General features: G+C 45.0%; 1 protein-coding gene across 1 annotated transcript in view; it reads right to left on the bottom strand.

Annotated features, from left to right (window-relative positions):
- SLC28A3 (solute carrier family 28 member 3) overlaps positions 1-23905 on the bottom strand; it is a 161946-nt gene that overhangs the window by 106092 nt on the left and 31949 nt on the right. Inside the window, exons 2-3 of the mRNA XM_029617345.1 lie at positions 15179-15274; positions 823-908 (exon numbers count right to left, since the gene is read on the bottom strand). Coding sequence (XP_029473205.1) covers positions 823-908; positions 15179-15274 — 182 coding nt within the window. The remainder of the gene's footprint in view (positions 1-822; positions 909-15178; positions 15275-23905) is intronic.

Raw genomic sequence — 23905 nt, 5'->3', positions numbered from 1 at the left:
CATTATAAGTTAAAGACAATTCTTTTTGCACTTTCAGCAGAGACTGTAAGATGGAAAATAGCTTACATAGGGTCAGCTGTTCCAGGAGCAGTACAATTAGTGAAATATCATTTGAAATATACCATACTTCTAGCACCTAAAAGGCATTGGCTGGATATAGTATGCAGTAATGCAGAGATGTACTGCATGTACCTCAGTGTGTTGGAATCAGCAGGTAGCGCATATTGCCTGCCATTCCCTATGCCCACGTTGAACTGCTCTTTAGCGTCGTATTTACCAAGCTAATTGGATGTAGAATGCCGCTGCGATAAAATGGTCGCATTAATCTAATATGACCACACTCTGCACGGTCCTCTTCATCCCGCCATTAGCCAGGTTGGAGATGTGGCTCTGGTTAGGGCGGGACATAGGAGATCCGGCACGGAGAAGACAGGAAGGGGCACCAATGCACTGCAGGGGGCTTCCCACTTCTCCAAGTCTCTCTGATCTCCCCATGTCACATCCTGCGCCTTCCCCCCCCCCACACCTCCATCTGCAATGGCTGATTCAATCCCCCCCCCCCCCCCCACCCACTACTTCTTCAGCTTCAGGGAAGTAGCTGGGGAGAGGAAAGCATCTTAACTCGCTTCTCCTGCTTTGCTTTGTCCTTGCCACCCCCACACTTTGAAATGCAATATGTGCATCAAACTATGGAGCAGCAAAACTAAAAATGTTTAAGCTTTCCTTCTACACTTAACATCAATGACCTGGAAGAGGTTTATACACATTTTACTGGCAAAAGTAGTGCGGTTCAGTGCAGTTAGGTCATCTTAAGAACATTACCCTTTCTTGCGTGTTAGTTCACCTTCATCATCTGAATCCAATTTGTTATTAAGACGGTCACTTTGAGTACCAATAGGTGACTGTAACTGGAAAAAAAATGCATTGAAAGATTTAAAGAAAAAAACATCAAGGTTTGATTATTGCCCAAGGGTCAGATTTATCTTTTAGATGTAAAGGAGGTTGGTATTCAAAAGCCATTTAGACGGATAACTGAAAAGTTATCCGTTTAAATGGCTACACCGGCATACTTATAGTCTTTTCCAGCTCAACTCTAGAATTTAGCAGGATAAGTTGGGAGCATTCCGGGGGTGGGCAGGAAGCATTTCGGGGAGGAGCGGAGTTAGTCACATAAGTTAACCAGCTAACTCTGATATTAACTTATGCAGCTAACTCTGGTGATGCCGCTGAAGTTAACCACATAAAAATATCCAGCTAACTTTAAGGTAGCCAGGTCTATTCAGCAGTGCAACCGTGCCACTAAATATACCCTGCTAGTTAGCTGGCTAAGTTTAGCCAGCTAACTAGCCGAGTGGCTCAGCAGCTGAATATTGCCCCCATATAGACCAAAATAAGTGCCCAAAACGTGAAAGTCAGTTTGTTTGCAAAATTTTGATCTAGTGCATTGTTTGTCCAAGGATTTAATTTTCTGCAAAGAAAAGCAAATCCCAGAAAAAAGTTAAACAGCAAAGCCTTGTGTAAAGCAAGGTTTCCCCGCCCTCTCCAGGAGGCACACCTAGCCAGTCAGGTTTTCAGGATATCCATAATGAATATGCATGCAATAGATTTGTATATATTGGACACCCAGGGTATGCAAATCTATCCTATGCATATTCATTGTGAAAATCCTGAAAACCCGACTGGCTAGGTGTGCCTCCAGAAGAGGGTGGGGAAACACTGGTGGAAAGATCATTGCAGGACTAGGACTTTTGCCTGGAAGTCCTATTATGTTCACATGAACCATGTGCTCTTTAGTTTATTTGGAATAAGGACAGAGACCGGAGACTTATTGGTCTTAAGCTTTCTGCTCATATATTGGTAAAAGGAATGGAAGACCCCTTAGGAATATGTATGTGCATAAACTCTCTAAACAGGTAACCTATAACATTGAGTAGTGAGCGCCACAATTATCTTAGTCTAGCGATAGTGCCATCTAGTGACCTGCCAATTGCATCTCCATTCTTTTAAAGAAAACAAGCACAGATGTGAAACAGTAAATTTAATCATATGTACAAGCAGTAAACATGCATTTTATTTCACTATTGCATTTCTAATTCTAAGTCCAGATGCTGGGATGGTTTTACTACCCGACCAGAGAAGTTTGCAGATTCTCCTATTTCTCTTGACTAGATTGTAAGCTTCAATGAGCAGGAGCTTTTCTCTTATGTATATTTGTTCAGAGCTGCATATGTATAGGGGTGCAGTAGAAATTACTATTATTAGTAGTCGTACTGTTGCTGCCCTCAGATATTGTTCTGGTGACTGGTGCTGGATTCTCAGCGTCTGTAGCTGATGTTGGGATGCCAGTGTCTGTAGTGTATCTGGTTGCCTGGGACTGGGTCATGGTTCTTTTGTAATTTCTAGGTTGCAGGGGCAGTTCCGTCATTAGGAAAGGTGAGGCAGGTTGCAAAGTTTTGAGGCCGCGGGTCGTGCCCCCCAAAAAGGACCCTGCTGTGGCCTCCCTTTATTTAACATCCAGACCAGCATTAAAAAGGGCAGCCCCACAGGTTCCTGTGTGGAGGCGGTGGAAGGCAAGGCAGACCCACCACGTGATTGCCTGATTCCAAAAAATATCGTCAATGTGGTGCCACATTGGGCCAACATGATAGCAGTGGGGAGTGGTGGTGCTTCCGATGGGGGGGGTGCTCAGCAGCAGTACTGGTAAGAGCTCCTTTCTATTGTGTAGCTCCCATCCAGGAGTACGAAAGACATTGGAAGGCAGAGTTTACACGCGTTGCTCGCGCAAAACACGGCCACATACACGCACATGCGGGCTGCGCTCGAGCAAAACAATTTTTTTTTTATTAATATTTCATTAGGATTTCATCAATTTTTGCATCAATAAAATACAGGAAATAAGGATTCCACAAGTACCAAGAAAAACAACCAACATAATTATGAATTATCAATCCAAAACCTTTTCTCTAGCCCTCATTAAATAATGGAGAGGGCTACCTAGCAAAGAAAGAAGAAAAACCAAACGTCAATTTCATACGAGGGACATGTTATTTCTATTCTTTTCCATCTATTCCTCAGCAGACCTCTAGATCACTCAGTTTTCAACTCTTTATCAAGAAAAAGGGTTTCTAAATGTACAGGGTCATAGAAGATAACTTATTTCCATTTAAAGTAATGCAACACTTGCATGGAAATTTGAGTAGAAACAAAGGGGCGGATTTTAAAACAATACGTGCGCTGGTACTTTTGTTTGCGCCACCGGCGCGAACAAAAGTACACCAGATTTTATAAGATACGCGCGTAGCCGCGCGTATCTTATAAAATCCGGGGTCGGCGCGCGCAAGGGGGTGCACATTTGTGCAACCTGTGCGCGCCAAGCCCAGCGCGGCCTGCCTGTTCCCTCCGAGGCCGCTCTGATTTCGGAGCGGCCTCGGAGGGAACTTTTCTTCGCCCTCCCCCCCACCCCCCCGGCCCTATCTAAACCCCCCCTTACCTTTGTCGGCAAGGTTACGCCTGCTTTCAGCAGGCGTAACTTTGCACGCGTCGCCGGCAGCCCCGCTCCGTCCTCCGGTCCCGGGGGCGTGGTCTGGAGGCCTTGACCACGCCCCCGGGCCGGCACCACGCCCCCCGGGCCCGCCCCCAAAACACCGTGGCACGCCCCCGAAACGCCGCATCGTTTCGGGAAAGCCCCCGGACACACCCCATCCCTCCCCATTTCGAAAGCCCCGGGACTTACGCGCGTCCCGGGGCTTTATGCGCGCCAGCGGCCTATGCAAAATAGGCACACCGGCGCGCGAGGGCCCTGCGCGCGTAAATCCTGCCGGATTTACACGCGCAGGGGTTTTAAAATCCGCCCCAAAGCACCTAGCGACAAAACCCTGTCTTTTCATGCTAGAAATTGTTTTCTTTTCATCTGGGTGAGTCTAGCCACATCTGGAAAAACCTGGATTTTACTTCCACAGAAGAGAAAATCCTTGTTTTTAAATTATCTTTGTAGAATTAAGTTTTTATCAATCTCACTATTGAAAGTTACTAAGAGGGTAGCTCTTTAGGAATATCATCCATTGAAGCATCTAAAAAAGAAGTTAAATTCAGGCTACCTCCCTATATCATATCTACTCCAACCTCAGGACCCAAAGGACTAATTTTGGATCTAGAAACATAGAATATCTTAGTTAACACTATTTCTCTACTTGTAGAAATTTATAAAACCTCACCCAGATATTTACGTATCAACTCTGTTGCTGACAATAGTCTGGTAATTGGAAAGTTTAAAAAACGAAGATTTTTAGATCTAATTACATTTTCTAAACTCTCTAGCTGTCTTGACATTACCAAACTATCCTTAACAAATGCTGTTTTTGCTGCTTGTGAATTTGAAACTTGTAAATTTACAGCCATATGATTACTTTCCAAACTAGTTAATCGAGTTTCATGATCTTGAAGTGAATTTTTTTGTCTCATTATTAAAAGAACCAAATTGAGTCATAGCCTGAGCTAATAATTTTTGCATACTATTTACTGACTTCCAAACATCAAGCAGGGTCACATTATTTAAATCAGGTATTTCTAAATTAGAAGCTTCCATTATTCCATCGGAGATGGCTGCAGGTGGAGACGTATCCAAGCCTCCCACTACAGCAACCATTTCCTTATTTTGAGGAATTGAATCAGTTAAGGAAACACATAAAACATTTAAATCTTTATCAGATCTAGAGTCTTGACTCCGAGGTGATGAATGGTAGCCGTGACTCTGTATTGAGCCCAAGGAAAAAGATACATCTGGGTTAGAATTTACCTAACATCATTCATTCTACATATTATATGACTGTCCATAGGCCCCCTAACTGCCCCAGGGGTTGGAACCGAGGGAAATACCTTAATTTTCTTTTTCCTGCCCATGTATCTTCAAGAAATTATCTACGATATTAATTGGAGGCAGCAAGGAACGCGCCCCTTAGGCGCACGCCTGCGGCTGTGCACCGCAGCCCCCTGCTTTTAATCAGTTCCAAACCTGGTCCGATGTTAATTGCTTATTATCTCTCCTGCTTCGTTATTGAATTAGAATATGCATTTGTTCTTAATAGTTAAAGGAGTTATATTAGGCACTCCTGAAATCCGTTATTTATGTAAAGCCTGTTGCTGTCATTTGTTTACTTCCTGTAAAGCCTGTTGCTAATTTATTGTTTACTGTAAACCGAGGTGATGTATATCTTTACGTGCCGCGGTATATAAAAATCACTAAATAAATAAAATAAATAAATAAACTCGCTCCGTGGAGAAAACATTTCAGATGTTTTAAACAGGCTCTGAGCAGTCCCTCTGGCAGTAGTTGCCTCCAGCAGGAGGAAATCCCTCCAGTTGCACTCCCAAGCGACCTCTCACGCTCCCCTGCTTTTAACCAGTTCCAAACCTGGTCTGATGACATCATAGGGGGTGTGGCTCAACTCGCTCCATGGAGAAAAAGTTTCAGATGTTTTAAATAGGCTCTGAGCAGTCCCTCTGGCTGTAGTTCCCTCCAGCAGGAGGAAATCCCTCCAGTTGCACTCCCCCACAAATTTTAAGAAGCTGCGAAGCAAGCGCGTACATACTTGGGCATGTAAAGGATAAGGGTGTGGAAAAGGAGTGGGGCATGGGCATTCAGGGGCAGGGCCAAGACATATGCTGACCATGACGCACGTCGGCGTGTTACCCACGTAACTGTGCAGCTGGTCCTGATGAGGAACAAGTCTGGAGATCTCGAGTTTTATTGCTTTCAGCACAGTGTGAGGGTTCAGGGTGACGTGGGGGAGTTTGCAGGATGAAGAACCAGAGGGGTCCTAAAGACCTCAATATCAACTGGAGAAACTGTGGGCTAATTAGAAAAACTGTTTCTTCCCCTCATGCAAGAATGTTTTAAAATCCGCCTACAGTCAGAGGACGCAGGCTAATCCAGCCTGAGGAATCTGACCAGGGTCGGGAGGATTTTCATCCAGTCTACTCACTAGCTGGTTGGGATATCCCTCTGGGTATATGTTCAGGGTTTTACCTTTTCTTGGTAGGAGGCTTGGTGAAATCTGCTGCACCACCTGGACTCAAGGCTTGGGGATGTTTTGGGGGCTGCCCAGGTTAAGGAAGACCTGCCCCTCTATTCCTCGATGAGGTCGGAGGAGGTGGTGACCAGTGCCAGGATCCTCCGTTGTTAAATTGTTTTACAAGGGAAGAGACTTTGTTTTTGGGACTCAAGAGAAAGGGGTACATTTTAAAAAACAGCGCACACGCGTACTTTTGTTCGCGCACCAGGCCGTGCACGTAGCCGCGCGTATCTTATAAAATCCGGGGTCGGCGCGCGCAAGGGGGTGCACATTTGTGCAACTTACGCACGCCGAGCCTTGCGCGCGCTGCCCGTTCCCTCCGAGGCCGCTCCGAAATCAGAGCGGCCTCGGAAGGAACTTTCCTTCCACCCCCCCGCACCTTCCCCTCCCTTCCCCTACATAACCCACCTTCCCGGCCCTATCTAACCCCCCCCCCCACCTTTATTGCACAAGTTACGCCTGCTCATGGGCCCGCTGCCATGCCATCACCCGTCCTGGGGGCTGGTCCGGAGGCCTTGGTCATGCCCCCGGAACGCCCCTGGGCTGGCACCACGCCCCCCCGGAACACCCCCCCGGAACGCCCCAAACGTCGCGCTGCCCCCAACACGCCCACCAACACGCCCCCCCCAGCAAAGCCCCAGAACCTACTCGTGTCCCGGGGCTTGCACGTGCCGTCAAGCCTACGCAAAATAGGCTCGGCGCGCACGGGGGGGGGGGTTAAGGGTTACGCGCTTAACTTAAGCGTGTAACCCTTTTAAAATCCAGCCCAAAGTGTTTTGCTGCCCTTTCCTTGCTGAAGGGAACATCCCCATTAAGGGATCCAAGCACCAAGAGGGTAACAAATTAGTTGAGAACACTAAAGACACCACACAGGAGTCTTCGCCCTTGGGGAGAAAGGATTTGCAGCTCTCTGTGCCAAGACTGTTTTGCCTATTTTCATCAAGGGGTGGAGCAGATCCCTGTCACCTAAAAAGGGGAACTTGCTCTACCTAAAGTCTTCACTCTCCCACATCCTGGAGGGTGGAGATAACTGGGGTCCCTGTGAGGAAACAACTTGCACAGATTGAGAGAAGGAACTGTAATCAAGTTAACCTTATCTATGGAGCTTATGCAGAGTGAACTGTGCCCCTGCACAATTATTATCTGCAAATAAACTTTGATTTTGCACATCACCTTGGTGGCTGGAGCGGGTCTTGCACCATGGATCCTCAGTGTGAACTTTCTTATTTATTTTATTTGATTCTATTTAAATGTATTTATTTTATTTTTCTTAGTTTAGTTTATTTTAGTTTATATTTTAGTTTGTTTTTATGATTTAATTTGTTTTAATATCATTGTAAACCATTTTGTCAATTTTATATTGTTAAAGATGATATAGAAATGTCGTAAATAAATACATAAATAAATTATGGGATACTCCTTCCCCAGGGGTACACAGAGCTACCAGAGACACCCTTAGCACTTGGGGCCTTGAAAGGTAACTTTCCCCCCATCCAACAAAGGACCCACTCCTTGGGGAGAAAAGTGACCGCGTCTTCCTCTAGCCTAGGTCCCTGCCCTGAAGAGGCTACAAATAAGCTTGTGACCCCCACCCATGCAGGACAGGCACACCAGGGTGGGGTTTCATATTTTCTATAAATTTCCAATTTGTTTCATGTTATGTATTCACCTAAAGCTCTTGGGGACAAGTGGCTTAATAAAGCCAAGGATAAATAAATAAACTTTGTGAGTTGTATCCCTTTTGGGTGCTGGGGTGGGGTGGGATGGGCAGGAGGCTCCACCTCATCCAATGCTCAGGCAGCAGATTGCCTTGAGCCACCCCTACAGGGACAAATTTAAGCTCCTGAAACCAAAAGTAAGGAGCCTAAACCCTTACAGGAAGATTTTACATGCCCGGCATGTGTAAATTCTGGCCTTTACGCGTGTGGCAAGGCCTTATGCGTGCCGGGCGAATCTTCCAAGAGGCCTGGCCACGTGAGTAAAGGCAGGTATGCGCTCAAGTGCTGGGCCTCTTGGAAGGGGCGGGCCAGGGGGGTGGGGCTTGATTGGGGCGGGGGAGGGCCGAGACAGCACCATTGTTCGATGTCCCGGAGCCTCACGCGTCGGCCAGGTGTCGGTGCATGCAACTTACTTCAGCTCGGGCGCTGAAGTATGTTGCTCAACAAAGGTAACACAAAAAAAAATTGGATTTATGGGTTGGGGAGGAGAGGGGAAGGGGAAGGGAGGTTAGGGTAGTGCGTAGGGAAGTTCCCTCCCAGTTCACTCCTTAATTGGAGCAGACTGGGAGGGAACTAGGGAAAGCCAGGATGCGTCGCTGCGGGAAATTGGCATTAATGTTCCTCCCCTTGCGTGTGCCATGTGCACATACGATTTTATAACATGTGCACGCTGGCACGTGCATGTTATAAAATCGCCGCGTTCATACCTTTCAAAATCTACCCCTTTGAAAATTGGCCTCTTAAATATTAGGAGCCTAAATTTAGATTAATTTTTGGCTGAAAAGTTATCATCCAATTTTCAAAAGGTTAAGGCCCATAACCTTTGAAGTTAGGTCCTGAAATTGGCCTTTTTGAAATTTTACAAGTGCTGCTTTCCTAAATTTAGGCTCCTATTTTCAGTAGGCTCTTAAATTTAGGATCTAAAAATGTGGGTGACTAAGGGGGCAGAGTTAAAGTAGGGAAAATATTAGGAGATTAGCACTTATTTCAACACTAGGCACCTAATTAAGGCCTAGATTCATCATTTTGCTATAAAATTTATGAGAATAGCGCCTGTGATAAAAAAGGGGCATGGTTAGGGTAATTTTTGAGATATTGCATCATATAGATATTTTACCACAACATGTGTTAAATGTATCATGAGAGAGAGAGAGAGAGAGAGAGAGAGAGAGAGAGAGAGAGAGAGAGAGAGAGAACCTCTTTAGAGGCTCATATAATAGTTTACTATTAATACCACTGTAAGGGGGGCACTAGTAACTCGGGGTAAGGTTTGTGGGTGTGGGTTCTGGGGGACTATTTTACATGCATAGTCATATGTATGAACAGTACAGTTACCATCAGTGAAGACTTAATGTGATTTGGAGTGATGAAAGGTGAAAAAAAAGTAGATTTGTATCATGTTCTCTCTAACTAGCTTGATTGTACTGATTGCCCGCAATAACACCCTAACGCGATTTGATGAATGACCCCCTTAGGTACCTAAATCAAGCTAAATGAATAAGTGCCCAAAATTTAAGATCAGTAAGTATGGCTAAAAATTGCCTCCTAATTTACAGGGTCATTTATCAACTTTCATGATAACATTTTTGCATGCGTTAAGCACTATAACACATGGTTTATTGCAAATTCTTAAAAGGGGAGAGATTTCTGTAAAAGTGGGTTGGCTTCAATAGCCAACTACCCATAATGCAATTTTTTAAAATAAATTTAGTTTTGGAGAGAGAGAGGGAGAGCAGCTAAGGCTGGTAATATAGTAAGCAGCTATTTATGCTACTAGAGGAGGCCCACCTAGTAACTTGAGGTGAGGTTTAGGTAGTAGTGTAGGGTGGTTAGGGGCTACGTTTACATGCAGAGTGAGACATACAAACAGAACAGTGCACTCTTGTGAAGATTTGATGACCTTTGGAGTGAGGAAACTCACATAGCGATGAGATTTGGACAATGTTCTCTCAGCCTAGCTTAATGGACTCGCTACCAAGGTAACATCAAGCTAGGTTGAGAGAACATTGTCCAAATCTCATCGTTGTGAGATTTTCCTCACTCCGAAGGACATTAAATCTTCACAAGAGTGCTGTTCGTATGTCTCACTCTGCATGTAAAAGTAGCCCCTATCTCCTGCACTACTACCAAAACCTCACCTCGAGTTATGGGTGGGCCTCCTATAGTTGCATAAATAGCTGCTTACTGTATTACCACCTTTAGCTTCTCTCTCGCTCTCTCGCTTGCTCTCTCTGTCCCCAATTATGGAGGTGTTAACACACTTTGCCATAATACCTATGTGAAGCACTAAGACAACACACCCCTTTTCCTATCACATGCAATATTTATTGCAGATTGATAAATCTGGGCCTAAATTTATTATTAATAACGGCCACCTAGTGTTCTACCATTTTGCTAATGTATTAGAAATGTTAAATTGAAATACTGGCTCAAAAGTTGAATAGTGCTTTTTACACAAGTTTTTGCTTATATTACTTTTTTTTTTTTTAATTTTTATGAGTTTTCAGGAAATTAAATCCTTGGGTAACAGATGTGATATTTCAGAACTGTGGGAGCAAACTGACCTGTAGGCGTTTTACACTTTTATGGCCTAATTTTGCTCCAAAATGCAATCTGATCCCAAGTATCCTGTTGGCCTTCGAGTAATCAGTAGTTTTATATGTTCAATAAGATATATAATTTGTGTGTTCAGACTGGAAATTGGTCATGTCTTTTCCAGGGTATTTACGAGTTTTTCCCTATGCATAGTAGGGATGTGAATCGTTTTTTGACGATTTAAAACAATCGTCAGATATATTTTAAATAATCAAAAATCGTTGTCGCAATACAATAGAAATTCCCCCGATTTATCATGAAAAATCATAAATCGGGGGAGGGGGGAGGGCGGGGAAAACCAGCACACCAAAAAAAACCCCCTAAACCCACCCCAACCCTATAAAATGAATCCCTTACCTTCCCCCACCCTCCCGAACTCCCCCAAAACCTTTTATGAGTACCTGGTGGTCCAGTGGGGGCGCGGGGACCGATCTCCCGCTCTCGGTCCATCGGCGCCATTTTGGCTACCACTCAAAAATGGTGCCGATCGCCCGATAAAAAAAAAAACCCACCCAACCCTTTAAAAACGACCCCTTAGCTTCTCCCACCCTCCCGATCCCCCCAAAACATACCTGGTGGTCTAGTGGTGGTCCCGGGAGCGATCTCCCGTTCTCAGGCCGTCGGCTGCCACTCAAAGATGGCGCCGATGGCCCTTTGCCCTTACCACATGACAGGGTATCCGTGCCATTGGCCAGCCTCTGTCACATGGTAGGAGCACTGGCTGGCCGGCGCCATCTTTAAAGATGGCCGCCACCTTCATAAAGATGGCCGCCGCCATCTTTAAAGATGGCACCGGCCATCCAGTGCTCCTACCATGTGACAGGAGCCGGCCAATGACACGGATACCCTGTCATATGGTAAGGGCAAAGGGCCATCTGCGCCATCTTTATGAGTGGCAGCCGATGGCCTGAGAACGGGAGATCGCTCCCGGGACCACTACTAGACCACCAGGTATGTTTTGGGGGGGCTCGGGAGGGTGGGTTTTTTTTTTTATCGGGCCATCGGCGCCATTTTTGAGTGGCAGCCAAAATAGCACAGATGGCCCGAGAGAGGGAGATCGGTCCCCGTGCCCCCACTGGACCACCAGGTAATCGTAAAAAGTTTTTGGGGGGTTCGGGAGGATGGGGGAAGGTAAGGGGTTAATTTTAAAGGGTCGGGCCTCATTACAAAAAAAATAACGATGTGAATCGGAACCAATTCCGATTCACATCACCCACGATCAGATTTTTTCCCCTCTAGCCGAACCCGATCGTTAAGACGATCGGGCACACGATTCACATCTCTAATGCATAGTCCTCCTCAAATTTTTCTTAAAAATATATATGATGTTATATAGCCACTTTCCAAAGGCTCTCTTTTCTGAAGAAATGAAATACCTTAACAGATGCCATTTGATTCCTAAGCTGAGAAATATAAAGCTAAACTCTTTAACATATCATCTTTCTTAACATTATTGCTTCCTTTTTGTATCTTCTTCCAAGGTCTCTTTACTTTTATAGCTTAATATTTTTTAGTTATTAGGTTTTTCTATTTTCAGAATCATTAGTCATTCCTCTTATTTGCAAAAATACCATTTCCTAGGTCTACTCTTTATTTATCCATGAGTGTGTGAAACATGTATGAGTTTGTGATGAAAGACAGCAGATTACTATCTTTGTTTACTTAATTCAGAATGGTGGGAATGACCAAGTGGGAGGGAGAAGCTTTCAAAAACTTTGCACATTACAGTCTTCTCTGGCACAAAATACAAATAAAACAAAAATGGAGGAGCTCAGTGTCTTTTATTTCTCCATCAACGGAATCCTCTAATTCTATCTTTGCTAGCATTAGATGTGCTGTTTCAATGCAGCAATACTGGCAACCAATTTTGCTTTCTTTTTTAAACATTGTACCTTTTGTACCCTCAGCAATCTTTTCATCTCTATCCTTCCCCAAAGGCCTTTGCCTGAATGGCATAGGAACCCCTTACCAAGGCCAATGGCTAAACAAGCATCTCCTCTGAAGTACACCCTCCGTGCCACTGGTTGGCCGGCCGATGTAACTTTGGTGGCAGCAGCAGTCATCTTCTCCTCCTTCCTCAGGACTGAGCATGCCACCTCCTTGACACACCCAGGCTTGAGCTGCCCAATTGGACAAGAGGTCCACATCTGGATCCCCCCCCCCCCCCATACTGCAGCGCTGAACACACTGCAGTCTGAGCCACAGAGCCAGCCCACAGCATTTCCTTTTCATATTAGCATTAGGTATAAAAAGCCTAAAAGCTAAGAAAAAGGTTTTAAAGTGAAAAAGAATGTTCTCATTGGTTTTCTTTTCCTTCCTCCTCAAATATTTTCCTAGTCTTGCATCATGGATAACCGTTCTGCCTATAGATAAAACATTGATTTTTATTTGAGATTGGATACAAATAACACTGCCCCGTCACCTACAATGTAAAAAATTCCAGCAATATGTATATTAACAGTAACAGAAATCCTACATTTTTCTAACACTTATATGAACATAGGGGTAGGTCTTCAAAGATCTGCTGAGAGGTGAATTTAACCAAACCGTCAGCTTAAACACCTTTGAACCCGTCTCTTCCATTGAGATACAAGCCATCCTGAAAAGAATGAAACCCTCGTCTCATCCTGCAGACCACATCCCCTCCAAACTACTTCTATCTATTCCAGACACAATAGCCACATCATTGACAAATATCATCAATTGCTCCCTAGCCCAAGGAACCTTCCCAGATGATCTCAAAATGGCCTCAATCTCACCGCTCCTAAAGAAACCTAACCTTGACCCGAAGGACCCCAACAACTTCCGCCCCATCGCTAACCTCCCATTCATTGCCAAGATCATGGAAAAACTAGTGAACTCTCAACTTTCAGATTTCATCGAAGACAACAATCTTCTCTTCACCCCACAACACGGCTTCCGAAAAAATCGAGGCACAGAATCCCTCCTCACCTCGTTGACAGACCTTATCTTATTGGGCCTCGACAAAGGAAACTCTTTCCTATTGATCTTATTAGACCTATCCGCAGCGTTTGACACGGTCAACCACGCCATCCTCCTAAACCAGCTGTCGTCCATAGGAATCAGCGGCACTGTCCTATCCTGGTTCAAAACCTTCCTCAACAACAGAGGCTACAAAGTTAGACTCCAAAACAAGGAATCTTCAAGATTTGACGCCGTCATAGGAGTCCCGCAAGGTTCTTCATTATCTCCGACTCTTTTCAATATTTACCTTCTTCCTCTCTGCCAACTTCTCACCGACCTCAATCTAAAGTATTTCCTATACGCAGATGATATTCAAATCATCATCCCCATCAAAGACACATACTCTAAAACTCTTGACTTCTGGGAATCATGCCACCTGAAAATCAAACAACTACTCAACAGCCTTCACCTCATCTTAAACTCCTCCAAGACAGAAATCCTACTCATCTCTCCTGAGAACAATAGCTCTAACTCTTCTCTTCCTACCAACCTACCTACCTCACAAGTTAGAGACTTAGGAGTGATAATAGACAACCGGCTAAACTTCAAAGCACATAACAAAACAACCAAAGACTGTTTCTATAAACTCCATGTCCTGAAAAGGATAAGACCTCTCTTCCATGCTCAAGACTTCAGAACGATCATCCAAGCAGTCATCTTCTCAAAATTAGACTATTGCAATTCCCTATTGCTAGGTCTGCCCTCATCCTATTCCAAACCATTACAGATGGTTCAAAATTCAGCAGCCCGACTACTAACAGGCGCAAAAAAGAGAGACCACATAACTCCCATCCTGAAAGAGCTACATTGGCTACCCGTATACTTCCGTATCATGTATAAAGCCATGTGTGTCATCTTCAAAACTATACATCAACGCATCTCCCTCGATCTTCAAATCCCCCTCCAAGCATACAATTCGACAAGACCTACCAGAGAAGTTTACAGAGGCGCCCTCCAAGTTCCTCCCACGAAAACGACCAGACACATTACCCTCAGAGATCGGGCCACCTCCACAGCTGGCCCTTCTCTATGGAATTCCATTCCTACAGATCTCAGACTAGAACCATGCCTCCTAACTTTTAGGAAAGGACTTAAGACTTGGTTATTCAAGCAAGCTTTCCCAGACACAATCTAATGACACAATCCAAGGACTCAATCCAAGGACTCCCCAAAACATTCAACCATTAACAATACCATTTGTACATAGTATTTAATTAATTTAATTTGTATTTTGTCTAACCAGTTATTCTTTCCTATCTCTTCCTTCTCCAAGTTCTGTGACCCTTGTTAATTGTAACTGTTTCCTTCGATCACCACAGTTTTAGTTTGATGTATTTAATGCACCCCGTTTCATGTAAACCAGCAAGATATGCCCTCATGATTGCCGGTATATAAAAACCTTAAATAAATAAATAAATAAATAAACTTACACCCAGGTATTCAGCCTTGGCTAACTGGCTAACGCTGCAACTGAATATACAGGTAAATATAACTGCAAAAATCAAGGGTGGTTATAGTTAGGATAGCATTTGTGTGGTTGCACTTAGGTGGACAAATAAACTGGATAGTGCTGAACATTACAGCTAAATTTGAAAACCTTGCTCTGGGCTAGCTGTGAGCTGCCTCTTTTTTTGTCTGGCTAAATCTCTCTGCAAAGTGATTTTGTCTGAATTGGTTTTAGCTGCAACAGGGATAGGCAGGGGAGAATTTTTATCCTACTGGATTTGTACATTTTTTTAACCACAGAAATCTTTTGACTATCAACCCCACTGTCAACATAAAGTGAACAATAATATTCATTTGTTTTACCTGATCCATATTCATCACACTTTCATTGTTATGGTGCTTTCTTCCAAAAGTATCTTTCCATGCGTCATTACTGTTAATGCGATCCACATTATCACTCTGAGAAATGTAAGAAAATTCTAGGGTTAATAAGATCAATCAGATATATATATATATTTGAACATAAGAACATAAGAAATTGCCATGCTGGGTCAGACCAAGGGTCCATCAAGCCCAGCATCCTGTTCCCAAAAGAGGCCAAACCAGGCCACAAGAACCTGGCAATTACCCAAACACTAAGAAGATCCCATGCTACTGATGAATTAATAGCAGTGGGTATTCCCTAAGTAAACTTGATTAATAGCCGTTAATGGACTTTTCCTCCAAGAACTTATCCAAACCTTTTTTGAACCCAGCTACAACAACTACACTAACCACATCTTCTGGCAACAAATTCCAGCACTTTATTGTGCGTTGAGTGAAAAAGAATTTTCTCCGATTAGTCTTAAATGTGCTACTTGCTTACTTCATGGAATGCCCCCTAGTCCTTCTATTATTCGAAAGGGTAAATAACCAATTCACATCTACTAGTTGAAGACCTCTCATGATCTTAAAGACCTCTATCATATCCCTCCTCAGCCGTCTCTTCTCCAAGCTGAACAGCCCTAACCTCTTCAGCCTTTCCTCATAGGGGAGCTGTTCCATCCCCTTTATCATTTTGGTTGCACTTCTCTGTACCTTCTCCATCGCAACTATATATTTTTTGAGATGCGGCGACCAGAATTGTACACAGTATTCAAGGTGCGGTCTCACCATGGAGCGATATAGAGTCATTATGACATTTTACGTTTTATTAACCATTCCCTTCCTAATAATTCCTAACATTCTGTTTGCTTTTTTGACTGCTGCAGGCACACTGAGCCGATGATTTTAAAGTATTATCCACTATGATGCCTAGATCTTTTTCCTGGGTGGTAGCTCCTAACATGGAACCTAACATTGTGTAACTACAGCAAGGGTTATTTTTCCCTATATGTAACACCTTGCACTTGTCCACATTACATTTCATCTGCCATTTGGATACCCAATCTTCCAGTCTTGCAAGATCCTCCTGTAATGTATCACAATCCGCTTGTGATTTAACAACTCTGAATAATTTTGTATCGTCCACAAATTTGATAACCTTACTTGTTGTATTCCTTTCCAGATCATTTATATATATATATATTGAAAAGCACCGGTCCAAGAACAGATCCCTGAGGCACTCCACTGTTTACCCTTTTCCACTGAGAAAATTGACCATTTAATCCTACTCTCTGTTTCCTGTCTTTTAACCAGTTTGTAATCCACAAAAGGACATCGCCTCCTATTCCATGACTTTTTAGTTTTCTTAGAAGCCTCTCATGAGGGACTTTGTCAAATGCCTTCTGAAAATCCAAATATACTACATCTACCGGTTCACCTTTATCCACCTGTTTATTAACCCCTTCAAAAAAAATGAAGCAGATTTGTTAGGCAAGACTTCCCTTGGGTAAATCCATGTTGACTGTGTTCCATTAAACCATGTCTTTCTATATGCTCTACGATTTTGATCTTGAGAATAGTTTCCAGTATTTTTCCTGGCACTGAAGTCAGGCTCACTGGTCTATAGTTACCCGGATCATCCCGGAGCCTTTTTTAAATATTGTGGTTACATTGGTCACCCTCCAGTCTTCAGGTACAATGGATGATTTTAATGATAGATTACAAATTTTAACTAATAGATCAGAAATTTCATTATTTAGTTCCTTCAGTACCCTAGGATGCATACCATCCGGTCCAGGTGATTTGCTACTCTTTAGTTTGTCAATCTGGCCTACTACATCTTCCAGGTTCACAGTGATTTTGTTCAGTTCGTCTGACTCATCACCTCTGAAAACCATCTCCGGAATTGGTATGTCCCCAACATCCTCATTAGTAAACACGGAAGCAAAGAATGCATTTAGTCTTTCTGCAATGGCCTTATCTTCCCTAAGAGCCCCTTTAACCCCTCAGTCATCTAATGGTCCAACCGACTCCCTCACAGGTTTCTTGTTTTGGATATATTTTAAAAAGTTTTTATTATGAATTTTTGCCTCTATGGCCAACTTCATTTCAAATTCTCTTCGCCCGTCTTATCAATGTATTACACTTAACTTGACAATGCTTATGTTTTATTCTATTTTTTTCAGATGGATCCTTCTTCCAATTTTTGAAGGATTTTTTTTTGGCTAAAATAGCTTCTTTCACCTCACACATGTAGAAACACACATTTAAATGTGTGTTTCTACATGACTGATCAAAATGTCTGTACATTCCATGGCCCTAAAACTGCTTACATAGTAACATAATAAAGATGGCAGATAAAGACCAATTGGTCCATCCAGTCTGCCTGGCAAGTTGCTCATGGTAATAACTGCCATTCCATGCAGGTTACTTTCATGCTCCTCTTTCTTCATTTCCAACATCTAGTATTAAGGGATCAGCATTGTCTACCCATTGCACTTTTGAAGTCATTTACTGTTTTCATCTTTACCATCTCTTCTGGGAGGACATTCTAGGCATCCACCACCCGTTCCATGAAGAAATATTTTCTGATGTTGGTTCTGAATCGTCCCTCCTGGAATTTCATTTTTTGACCCCCTAGTTCTTCAGTTTCCTTTCCAATAGAAAAGGTTTGAAGTTTGCACATCTTTAATTCCTTTTAGGTATCTGAAAGCCTGTATCCTATCTCCCCTATACCTCTTCTCCTCCAGGGTATACATATTTAGTTCCTTCAGCCTCTCCTCATAAGCCTTCTGGTATAGACTAGGGATGTGAATCGTTTTTCTGACGGATGAAAATATCGTACAATATTTTCTCATCTGTCAGGTATTGGGGTGTCCCTGAAAGCGATAGGAAAACACCACGAAATTTTCATGTGGTTTTCTTATCATTTTGGGGGGGGGGGGGGCAGGAAGAAAGGGCACACAGAAAAACAACCCCCAAACCCACCCTGACCCTTTAAATCTCATTATTTAGAATCTCTCACCCTCCCGACCCCCCAAAACTTTCCTAAAGTACCTGGTGGTCCAGTGGTGGTCCCGGGAGTGATCTCCCGCTCTCGGGCCGTCGGCTGCCACTAATCAAAATGGTGCCGATGGCTCTTTGCTCTTACCATGTGACAGGGGTTATCAGTGCCATTGGCCGGCCCCTATCACATGGTAGGAGCAATGGATGGCCTGATAGCCCCTGTCACATGGTAAGGGCAAAGGGCCATCGGTGCCATTTTGTTTACTGGCAGCTGATAGCCCGAGAGCGGGTGATTGCTCCCAGGACCCCTGCTGGACCACCAGGTACTTTAGAAAAGTTTTTGGGGGGTTGGGAGAGTGGGGGATTCTAAATAATTTGATTTAAAGGGTCAGGTGGGTTTTTTTTTTCGGCTCGGGACAGCCAAAAAAAAAAAGCATTCAGAACCGTGGGAAACGAACACACTACGCTGAACACACTACACCATGTGAGGCTTCACCAAGGACTTGTACAAGGGCATTATTGCTTCCTTTTTCTTACTGGTTATTCCTCTTTCTATACAGCTCAGTATCCTTTTGGCTTTAGCTATTGACGTCTTACATTACTTCGCTGCCACATCAATCTTTCACCCCTCTATTGTATACAGCTCTTTCGGCTTACTGCATCCTAAATGCATGATTCTGTAATTCTTGACATCGAATCTCAGCTGCCAAATCTTCGACCACTCTTCAAGCTTTCTTAAATCAGTTTTCATTTTCTTTACTCCATCAGGTGTGTCTACTCTACTGTAGATTTTAGTATCTGCAACAGGCAACCATATCTTATGATCTTAAGTTGGTCAAACAAGTAGAAAATGTGACAGCAAAAGCCAGAAGAATGTCTGAGTGCATAGGTAGAGAAATAGCCAGCAGAAAAGGGGAAATGATATTGCCTCTATTTAAGTCTTTGGCAAAACCTCATTTGGAGTACTGTGTACAGTCCTGGTGGCCATACTTTCAAAAGAATATAAATGGAATAGAGTAGGTCCTGAGGGTTGCTAATAAGGGTTGCTTTTAAAATGGTGTTGCACTCGGGGGTGGACCCTTGACCTGGAGCAGTGGAGAATGGCTCCCTGGTAGGGACCAGGAAGCACCTGCCCCCAGGGGGTGGAGCACTGGAGGAGACAGAGGATAGGATGAGCTTCACCACTGGAAGCATGGGGTCCCCCCGGACTTAGGTGGGCCTCGCAGGATCTCCTGGAGAGACGGTAGATAGGCATGCCCACAGACAGGAGAGGAGCGTGATCGGGTTCAAGACTGGAGGTCAGATAGAGCAAGGAAGAGCAGAACAGCGTAGGCGAATGCAAGGCAAGGGACAGAACCAGAATCAGGACGTGGTCAATCAGACAGAGGTCAAATCCGAAGGCCAGTCCGAGGAGTGGTCAATCAGGCAGAGGTCAGGTTCTGGAGGTCAGACAGGGTCACAGGCAGGCAGAGGTCAGAAGGCAGGCAGCAGGCAGAGTAGTCAAGGAACAAACCGAGGTCAGTACCATTGAGACAGTCCAGAGGTACCAGCTGGGGAGACAGACGAACAGAGGAACAGAAGGACGCTGGAACAGTAGGATGCAGGAACAAGGCTGGAACAGTAGGATCCTGGAACAAGGCTGGAACAAGACTGGAACGAAACTAGAACAAGGTTTTAGAACGCAGTGACAATCTAGCATACAAGCTGACCCAATTGCCAAGGCAAGGAAGTGCAGGCAGGAACTTCCTTAAGTAGTTCCTTCAATCAGGGCACGCTACGTAACTAGAACCCGCCCCTGGCCCTACAAGAGGCCAGGCGGTCCGCATGCGCGCGTGTAGGGGCATGGCCAACGCCACGGAAGGTGCCGAACTCTGGCGTGAGGCCTGGTGTGCAGTGGAGGGCCCTGTGACTGCCGCTGCGGGACATTGAGGCCTGCAGGAGCTCTCGGCCGCCTCCAGGGATGCCAATCTGGGACCTGCAGTGGAGCCAGAGAGGTGAGCAGGCCCTTGCGCGGGCCGGAGGCAAACAGGGCGTGCAACAAATGGTCAATGAAAATGGAAAGGAGGCTCTGGAACAAAGGGTCATGGGATGACAATGAGAAGAGAAGAGGCAGACTCAGGAGTAATATAAGCAAATATTTCATTACAGAAAGGGTGGTGTATGTGTGGAACAGCCTCACTGTGGACATGATAGAGACAAGAACAGTATCAGAATTCAAGAGAACATGGGACAAGTACAGAGAATCTCTGAGGGAGAGGAAGAGACCAAACAGCTGAGCAAGAGATATAGATGGGCAGACTGGATGTGCCATATGGTCTTTATCTGCAGTCAGGTTCCATGTTTCTTTGTAAATTGTTCTCTTGTAATAAAAACCCTTTCATCCATTGGCTGTGAGAATCTAATATAACCCATTATTTCTGTAACTACCTCCTATATCCCCACTTCCATATCACAAATGTAATTCTGCAACAGCACATAAGATGTTTATATGCACTTATATGGGTTTCAGCCACAAAGACATTCATGCATAAGTTCATAATAAGCTAGATTTTAAAAAGGTGCGCACATGGACGCGCTGACTTTATAACATGTGTGTGTCACCACGCACATGTTATAAAATATGATACCCACGCACACATGCATGCTCGATTTTGTATCGGCGCGTGCACATGCACTCGGGTCACAACTCGTGCATGGAGGGGGTGATTTCAAAAAACTACCCGTGGCAACGCAATCAGCCTGTTCCCAGTTCCCTCCCAGTCTACTCCAATTAAGGAGTGGGCTAGGAGTGAAGTTCCCTATCACCCTACCTACTCTGTCTCCCTTTTCTCCCTCTCCTTCCTGACCCCTTAACCTACCCTACCTATTCTTTTTTGTTGTTGTTGCAGTACTTACTTCCTCTTCGGAGGAGAAGTAAGTTCCGCACGCCAGCCGGCTGCCGGTGCGCTTCCCCAGGAAAGCATCTAATGGTGCTGTCCCGGTCAGCTCCTGCCCTGGCCCCGGTCCACCCAGAATCCACCCCCAGCCTGCCCCCTTTTGGCTCTGCCGGCACTTCTGCACATACCAGCACGGCACTTCTGCACGGCCTGGCCACATGTGTATCTGCAGCATTTGTGCATGATGGCGATTAAAAATGTACCTGTAAGTGCATAAATTTGGCAGCATAAAAAAGCAGCATCTCCGGGACATTTTAGGTGAGTGTTATAAATTAATTTGTGTAATTTAAATTTTCAGCAATAATGCACATAATCAGTTTTCCATTTATATGCATTTTGCAAGTACCTTGTGTTTCAAAATCAGATCATTTTGCACGTGCTAAAAACTATACATTTAACTTTGCAATTAGACGCACTACTGGAAGTTTACTCCACTAAGAAGCACACAAAATAACTTAAGCATGTACACTAAAATTTGTTTAGCATGCCCATTATACTAGCAATTAGTGAATTTTTAGACAAAGACAGAATGCTTCATCTAGGAGACCATATTTTGCCTGCCTAGATTTTGGAAGCTTTTCAGTTGAACCTAAGTCCCTAGATTTTCAGTTTAAAAATTCACCACAGTTTGGCCACCTAGATTTAGGATGCTCAGTCTTGGCTGAAAGTAGGCGCTAACGCGAGAACCCCTGCCTCCTCCTGTTTCTCCTCAGAGCCGCGATCCTAATTCCTCTCTTCCCCATGGAGTGGCAATTCCTTCCTTCCTACCGCCCAATATCATGAAGATCTCTGCTTGACCTATCTGCACCCAAATCATCCCGGCCCCCACACCAAGAAGATTCTGGGCTCCTCTCCTACCCATCTGGAATCTCTAGATCCAAATCCAGAGAGTCTTTCTGTCTTTGCAGGCAGGATGGAATGAGGCTGCCTGTTGCTAGGCAATGAATTATCAGGCACTGCAAGGGTGGGAGAGGTGAGCTGACAGGCCCAGTAGGGATGGGAGACGTGTAATTTGGCAAGAAGCATGCTTCTTGAACTGTTTATTCTTGTTCTGTTGCTTCTCTAACCCACTTCTGGGTAATATCAAGTGGCTACGGTTGGAACAATGAGCTGTGACCCAGGATACCAAGGATTCAAATCCTGCTTCTCCCACTGACATTCCTTGTGGCCTTGGGCAAGTCACTTTATCTCCCATTGCCTCAGCTGCCCATTTAAATTGTAAGCTCTTTGGGGCAGGGACTTATACTTTAATACTTATCACCATTGCCAGTGCTATGCACATCTAGAAGTGCTAAAAATTTGTAAATATTATTATTATTATTATATTTTTTAATCAGCATTTTGATAGAACCCAGGAATGGATGAGAGGGAAGCTGGTAGCAGAGGAGCTGGGAATTGTAGGAGAAGCCAAGTTATTGCATAGCAGACTTGCAAATCCCTCTAGGATTCTACCTGGCAAAAACCACTGCAGCCTCAGCTGAAAATTATTCTTGGAGCTTATGCCACACCAAGCATATTAAAAACTGTAATTGTTGTTCCTGGCCTTGAAAATGTGAAAAAAGCATAGATTTTATCAGGGTGACTTGATCCTTCACTAATTCAGGTCATTCAGAGTTCATTTTGTCTGTAAGATCTGTGGCAAATAAGGTTGAAATTCTACTTGGCGTGGGAAACATTACCCAATAATGCCATGTTACGAGCGCGCGCGGGCGCGGTCGTCTCGGGCAGGTGGTGAGCCCTTGGGCCACGGCAGGACCCCAGGAGGAGCCCAAGGCCACACCGTGGGAGGTGAGCTGAGCAGGCATGGTGAGCCAGGCAGGCAGGAACAGAAGCAGGGAGTCCGACCCTCAGCCGGACCTGCATGCCCATGGTAGCCAACACGGGGAAGTTGACTAATGAACGGTCCTCCGACTGTTCCCGGCCCTTTCGGACCTGCCGCAGGGAACGGCAATGGGCAGCAGGCCGGACAGAGGCGAGGGCAGACAGAGTCCTTAAACGGAAGACATCAGACGGGGCAGAAGCAGGCTGAAGCAAGACGGAGACATCAGGACAAGGGCTGAAGCGAGACACAGGAAAGATCCAGGCGAGCAGGAACTCCGATGCTGGGATACTCACATCCGAAGCCCCCTTGGCTGGCAGAAGCTCAAGAGCCCGTGGGACGAATCCCTCCTGTTGGCCACTCCAGGGCCCAACAGGACAGAAGGCTCAGGAACCAGGTCAAGGCAGAGACAGGAAGACATCCGGGCAAGGGCTGAAGCAGACACTGTAGACAAGGCTGGACGGAAACATGGCACTGTCCATCAGGGCGCCCTACTCAGCCCACCCGTGGGACTGAGTCGCGGACCACCCTGTCCCAGACGCGCCCTACACAGCCCAGGAAGGCTGGTCGCGGACCACGCTGAGAAGGAGGGTGCGGGGAAGACCCAGGCGAACAGGAACTCCAATGCTGGGATACTCACATCCGAAGTCCTTACGGCTGGCAGGCACAGGAACAAACATCTAGGCAGAGACACTGGACAGGGATCCATCAAAGCATATGATGATCACGGAAGACCTGGATCAGCAAGGATACAGACAACTGTAGGACCTGATCCGAAGGCCGAAGACAAGCAGGAGTCAGAGTCACGGACCGGAGTCAAGGCAGGCTGAAGACAAGCAGGAGTCGGAGTCACGGACCGGAGTCAAGGCAGGCTGAAGACAAGCAGGAGTCGGAGTCACGGACCTGAGTCAAGGCAGGCTGACGACAAGCAGGAGTCGTAGTCACGGAGGACCTGGATCGGGAGAG

Source organism: Rhinatrema bivittatum, chromosome 1 (assembly GCF_901001135.1).
Source record: "Rhinatrema bivittatum chromosome 1, aRhiBiv1.1, whole genome shotgun sequence".
NCBI lineage: Eukaryota > Metazoa > Chordata > Amphibia > Gymnophiona > Rhinatrematidae > Rhinatrema > Rhinatrema bivittatum.
Note: the sequence above shows the minus strand (reverse complement) of the source record. Positions and strands in the feature narration are given on the sequence as shown.